Below are 5,947 nucleotides of genomic sequence, written 5' to 3'. Positions count from 1 at the left end.
CTATTGAGATTAAACTCATTAAATTAGATTTATTCTTTATTAAGCGATCAAAATTTTGATATTGGTGGATAATAAAAAGTAAAAAAAAAAAAGAAGAAAAAAAGGTTGATTCATTAATTTTGTATAGTCTTTTGTTTAATTCAAAATGATTTCTAAATATTATAAAATTCAACAAACTTATCATGAGTTTGTTTTTAGATGATGATGTAACACGGTTGTAGATTGTCAATGCATGATTTATTTTTTCAACGAGAAAAAAGTTACATGTAGCAATTTAGAGGTAGGTTTAGCAATTGCAATATCATGATTTTAAAGCCCAACATTTTTTTAGGAATTTAACAAACTCATGGTTGAATTGGACCACCGCAATCCAAAGGAAGCCCCTTTTGAAATTCAACACACACTCTTTTTGTGTGTTGTTGCCCTCAAACAATTACACAAACCTGTGCTAAGTGCTAAATCAAGGGACGACGACGGTGGAAGTCGTATCGTGTTCTCCTCCATTCACTGTAAGCCTCTCTCTCTTCACTTTTCATTGTTTTTATTTTTTTCCTTTTATTAATATTCCAAACTCAATGCAATCCCAAGGAAAACTTAAGCCATGCAGATCTCTTCTCTCCTTCTTCCCCTGCCTCTTCCCTCTCGTCTTTCTCTCTCTGGGCTCCCAAATTCGGGTGGGGTCCCAGCACTTCTTCTCTGTGGGTGTTTTCTTTGTGATATCCCAGTTGCACCCCTGTGTTCAATTCGCCCAAAGTTTTCATCTTTTTCATGGGGTGTGGTTGCTTTTGCGTGATTCACTGTTTGCTCTGTGTGTCTGGTGTTGAGTAGCAATTCGGATTGTGGGGTTTTTTGTTTTTGAGGAAAAAAGAGGATGGTGCCTGTAATGCAATTGATTCGTGGAGCTGATTCTTGAGGTCTTTAAGGAGTGATTATGTTGAGTGTTGTGGAATGAGAAGGGTTTTTTTGTTGAGTTTTCTTGAGATTGAGCCTTGTGGGTGAATGTGCCGTGTTTTGTTTTGAGTGGAATAGGTTGTGTCTTGTGTTTTCTGGAAGTAAAGGTTCCCAGAGGAATTGTGGTGTTTGTTTGGTTCAGGAGGTTGGAATGAGATGATAGAAAAATGAAATTTTTGAAATTCTGGAGTAGCAGTTGAGAGGTAATGTGGGTATGGGGGTTGTTTTTGAATTGAAAACTGGAATTAAGTTCAATAAATATTCTTAACGTGGTTGAGGTTACTGGGTTTTGATGAACTGAGGAGAAAATAAATTAGCTTTCTGACTTTACTTTTTGAGTGGGACCCAGAGAGGTTGAAGTTTTTTTTAAGAACTTGCTTATTGTTTCCTCTGTGGTTCCAATGAAAGTAAAATGATCTTAACTTGTGTAACTCTTGGTGTGGGATTTTAACTTTTATGTTTTTGTGTGGATTTGACGGCTATTTTTCTTTAAGTGATCGTTATATTGAATTCTTGCTATTTTAGATGTCACTCTAGTGGGCTTAAAATAAACAGAGCAAGTTTCGAATCTGTTAGATGACTGTACATTTCCCTTATGTTTTGAATCTGTTGGATGATCCCCGGACTTCCTGTTGGTTGTAACATATTATATATCACTAACAAGTTAATATTATCAAATATCACTAACAGCATCAATGTGGTGTTCTGTCAAATATCGTATGCTGTGTTGATATTTTGTTTTGTCGTATTTCACTAACTGCATGAATGTTGTGTTTTGTCAGATTTTTTCTTTGGCAACTTTTCCTCAAAATGCTGTTCATACAAGGAAATGGAACTTTGTAACTCAATGAAGCAAGAATAGATGGCAGACAAAGTTGAGGTGTATCTATTACTTGCTTTAGATAACAGGAATGATCAATCCCTAAAATCTGCAATATAAATCATTCAATTCCTGGTAAGGAAAGTTCTCATATATATATATATATATATATATATATATATCATTTGTGATGTCATTACTTAATTGAGTTGATAGGTGCTGACTTCTGTCAGGTTTCATTCTAGGACATCCTTCTGATTAAGTTATGAAAATATTTTGCTTTGGGGTTTTGTCCTAATAATTTGGAATTTCGGATGGGGTTTCTAGATAATAATCCTTAGGATTTGTAGTAGGCTTTTTTCCTTTGATGTACTAATGAATTTTATCTTCTTTTGTCCATTTTTGTGTTGAAGAATTTGCACTTTTCCAGCCCTTGCATTCCTCTTGTGTAAAATTTCTTTTATTAAATAAATTAAGAAATTTTGAAGACCATGCTCTTATTTCACTTCTTTCTTGGATGTTTGTAGTTAGTCATTGTAATGGAAGTTGGAGCAGGGGACCCTTATACAACTAATCCAGGTCCAATTGATGGTTCGGTTCTGTATGACCAAGATAAGCATGTCTCTACAGCAGTTTGGGATGGACAGGTGCTGTTTGCTAGTTGAGAAGCCTCTCTGCCTCATCCTTTTTGGCGTTTGGTTTTCTAAACAATCTTTTCTATATCTTGATTACTTATATAGTTTTTCTCTCATTTATGTATTAACAGGAGCGTGGTGCCCTCAGATGTCATGAGCATACCTCTAAGCTTGACCAATGGACCCTTACTCATAAACAGGTTGAAATGGTAGAGAAGGCTGGATTTGGATACCTAAGATCAATCCCAGCTATTAGTCTAGACAATCCACTTATCTCTGCTCTAGTTGAAAGGTGGAGAAGAGAAACAAACACATTTCACTTGAATGTTGGTGAAATGACAGTAACCCTTAAAGATGTTGCACTCTTGCTTGGGCTGGCTATTGATGGTGAACCTGTAATTGGTATTACCTATACAGCATGCAGTTCTGTCTGTGAAAAGTATCTTGGTAGATCACCAGAATCTGGTTACACAAGTGGTGGAATGGTGAAGCTAAGTTGGTTGAAAGAGTTCTTCTCTCGTTGTCCTGAAGATGCTCCAATTGAAGTGATTGAGCAACATACTCGTGCATATCTTCTCTATCTTGTTGGTAGCACCATATTCTCCACAACTACAGGGAACAAAGTCCCTGTAATGTATTTGCCATTATTTGAGAATTTCGCTAGATGTGGGCAATATGCCTGGGGTGCTGCAGCGTTGGCTTTCTTGTACAGAGCACTGGGCAATGCCTCACTAAAAACTCAAAGTACCATTAGTGGCTGTTTAACACTACTTCAGGTAATTTATATAAGTGTGTTTCACTTCTTTTTAACTTCTCTCTTTCACCCTTTTCTTCATTTCCCTTCAAACCTCAATTTTACTTTGTCTCAAGTGTTAATAGTTTATTGTGTACTTGTAGTGTTGGAGTTACTTTCACCTAAACATTGGACGACCAAAGCTCAATCTTGAGCTGATGCATGATCGATTTCCCTTTGTGCTTAGATGGAAAGGAAAACAAAGTGGCCCAACTGCAAATCGTGATGTAGTTTTCTACCGGAAGGCTCTGGACTCCCTAAAGCCATGTGATGTAAGTCTTATTTTCATTTTGTATGTTTAATACTTCTGACTATGTTAAAAGTAGAATCTAGTTGAAACGATGTAAATGTACAGGTGGAGTGGCTCCCATATCGAAACATGGACAGCATGGTAATTCCAGAACATATCAAAAGCACTTTAATTCTTGGGAGGTCAAAGACAATGCTGATATGCTTTGACAAGGCAGAAAGACATCTTCCAAACCGATGCTTAAGGCAATATGGCATGCTGCAATCAATTCCGGATGATGTGGAGCGGTGGGAGAGGAAGAGTAGAGGAGTTGATGGTGGTGTTGATTTGTCAGGGAAAATGGAATCCGAGCTTAACGAGTGGATGGATCGTCAAGTGCATATTGTTGACGGGGATGAGGGTGTAGATGAAAGCGAGTACATGGAGTGGTATCTGAGAATTACTCGTAAGTTCATCGGCAGGCCTATTTCTCTGTCAACTGAGTTCCAGAGAACGGTAAGGATATGTTTTATGAATTTGGTTTTATATCTTATAGCAATTATGGATTAAGTTTGAAATGCTTTTTAAAGAAAATAAACGAATGTATGCAGAATGCTGGTCTGAGGGATATTGCTCACATAGCAGATACGTTTTCAACAAAAGGGTTAGATCCACAGCAAATTGAATCAATATCAAGGATAAGATATATTGCACATGAATGTTTGAGAGACCAAATTGGTGGTCCAGTGATGGCTTCAGGGAGCCCACAAGTTGAACTAGGTAAAAGGGTCAGAGGAAAGGAGAGGGTTAGAAGAAAAGGAGGAGCTGGGAAACGAATGCGAAAGGATGGTGTGGTTCATTATACCACCGTTAGTGAAGATGAACAACCTCAGTATTATGGCACTGCTATTGAGGTTGGCCAGTTACATCTAAGTCACATTGAAAGAGAGCTTGATCATGCACAATTATGTTCTGTAGACAATGCAGTCAGCGTTGTCCAGTTGATTCATGCAGATGCTGATAGTGAAAACATGCAGCTCTGTGATACACACATTGATGTTGATGAATCCGAGCTAGGGTATACTGCAGGTGAAGAAAATAATGAAGAGCCAGATGATGTAGCTGCCGAATTTAGCCATGAAGAACTAAAGCACAGAGCTGGTGAAGAAATAAAGCAAGAGCTTAATCATGTGACTGGTGAGGAAAACATTGAGGAGCTGAATGCAGCCAATGAAATTCACATTGTGCAACCTTCTCATAATATGGTGATTGATAATTCACAACTTTGTGATGTTAGTCATGATGATATTGATGATACGCTTCATGATGCTGCTGCCGAATTCGATCACTCCCAACTTGGTGACTCAAGTTTGGTCAATCAACTGCAAAGCAATCCAACTGACAATCTTGTTAATTCTAAGCTTTCACATATTAACCCTGAAAGTGAACTTTCATCTGCTAAAGCAGCAATGGAAGTGTCTCAACATTCTTCTATTGAAACTCATGAGGATATTTCACAGAATGGTGATTGTAGTGTTGCTGTATAGGGTACATACCTTACAATATTGTAGAGAAGCAAAAATTTTTTAGGCTGACTCCATTTAAAGGTGTTATATCGTTCCTTGTATAATTATTTATATTCATTTTTTGATGCATAGCTTGCACTTCCTCCTATGCTTTTGTGAATTAACGTTCATGAAATGCAACTTAATTCCCAAGGCATCATCAATACCATAGAAGAAAATGTGACCATGCAAGCAGTAGATACGGTAAATTTGTACTTTATATTAATCTTAACCATAGTTTAGTGCCATGGGAACATAAGATGGGATTAGTGTGATTATGCAGTATCTCAAAGACTGCCTATAGTAAAGGAAAGAAAGAGTTATAAAGGTGTCTTCAGAAATTTGTTTTCCTCGTTAAAATATAAAATAAGTTGCTTTTAGTGTTAAATATCATCTAAGAGATGGTCTTTAATTGGACATTCTCAAATCCAAGTTTTGTTTATTAACATCGGCCGAGGGTACTTATGAAAGGTTATGTGACACCAAAGTTAGTTTACTTCAGATGATAAGAAACCTATTTTTTTTTTTTTTTTATATTTCAAACTACTATTTATAGATTTTGTGATGAACTTTTAATTAATGTGTATTATTTATAGATTTTGTGATAAACCTTTGATTAAAGTCGATTTAATTATAGTTCAACTATTGCTAATTGTGATTTAGTCTTAAGTAGGATGGTTTTGGAGTTAATCTACTTTAGTTTGGTTGTTCGGTCTTTGAAGTGTTTTGACCGTTCGATCCAATTCACCAAACAAAGAATTAATTGTTTGATTAATAGTTGATTGGACGAGTATATTGTACACTTGTGATGACTTATATTTTGGTCGCTTGATATTGTGCCACCAACTCTTACTGGTAGTTCATATTACCTTATGATCGTTGGTGGAGACAATTGTGATGCCTCAAACTTGCCGCTTGTCAGAATTTGAAAGGTTGCTTCTTTCTATTGGAAGC

The 5,947-nt window shown here is 36.6% G+C and overlaps 1 protein-coding gene across 6 annotated transcripts; it reads left to right on the top strand.

The window, feature by feature from the left end:
- Window positions 1–368: 368 nt before the first annotated feature.
- On the top strand, window positions 369–5,081 carry LOC106776184 (protein MAIN-LIKE 2). Of its 6 annotated transcripts, none has more exons than XM_022786729.1 (7): window positions 369–509; window positions 1,734–1,906; window positions 2,303–2,418; window positions 2,538–3,182; window positions 3,304–3,471; window positions 3,555–3,944; window positions 4,019–5,081. In XM_022786729.1, the coding sequence occupies exons 3-7, from the start codon at window positions 2,311–2,313 to the stop codon at window positions 4,973–4,975; spliced, it is 2,268 nt and encodes a 755-aa protein (XP_022642450.1). In that variant the 5' UTR covers window positions 369–509; window positions 1,734–1,906; window positions 2,303–2,310; the 3' UTR covers window positions 4,976–5,081. The 6 variants fall into 6 exon arrangements, with proteins under 6 accessions (XP_022642450.1, XP_014519041.1, XP_014519040.1 ...); XM_014663555.2 differs by having other exon boundaries at window positions 2,299–2,418; window positions 4,040–5,081; XM_014663554.2 differs by having other exon boundaries at window positions 2,299–2,418.
- The last annotated feature ends 866 nt before the right edge of the window (window positions 5,082–5,947 follow it).

Source organism: Vigna radiata, chromosome 10, assembly GCF_000741045.1.
Source record: "Vigna radiata var. radiata cultivar VC1973A chromosome 10, Vradiata_ver6, whole genome shotgun sequence".
NCBI lineage: Eukaryota > Viridiplantae > Streptophyta > Magnoliopsida > Fabales > Fabaceae > Vigna > Vigna radiata.
Note: the sequence above shows the minus strand (reverse complement) of the source record. Positions and strands in the feature narration are given on the sequence as shown.

What these genes read in the sequence shown, in the direction of transcription:
- LOC106776184 (XM_022786729.1), top strand. Translation starts at nt 2,311, where the DNA reads ATGGAAGTTGGAGCAGGGGACCCTTATACAACTAATCCAGGTCCAATT. An exon ending in CAGCAGTTTGGGATGGACAG is followed by an intron (nt 2,419 to 2,537) that starts GTGCTGTTTGCT and finishes ATGTATTAACAG; the next exon opens with GAGCGTGGTGCCCTCAGATG. An exon ending in ACTCCCTAAAGCCATGTGAT is followed by an intron (nt 3,472 to 3,554) that starts GTAAGTCTTATT and finishes GTAAATGTACAG; the next exon opens with GTGGAGTGGCTCCCATATCG.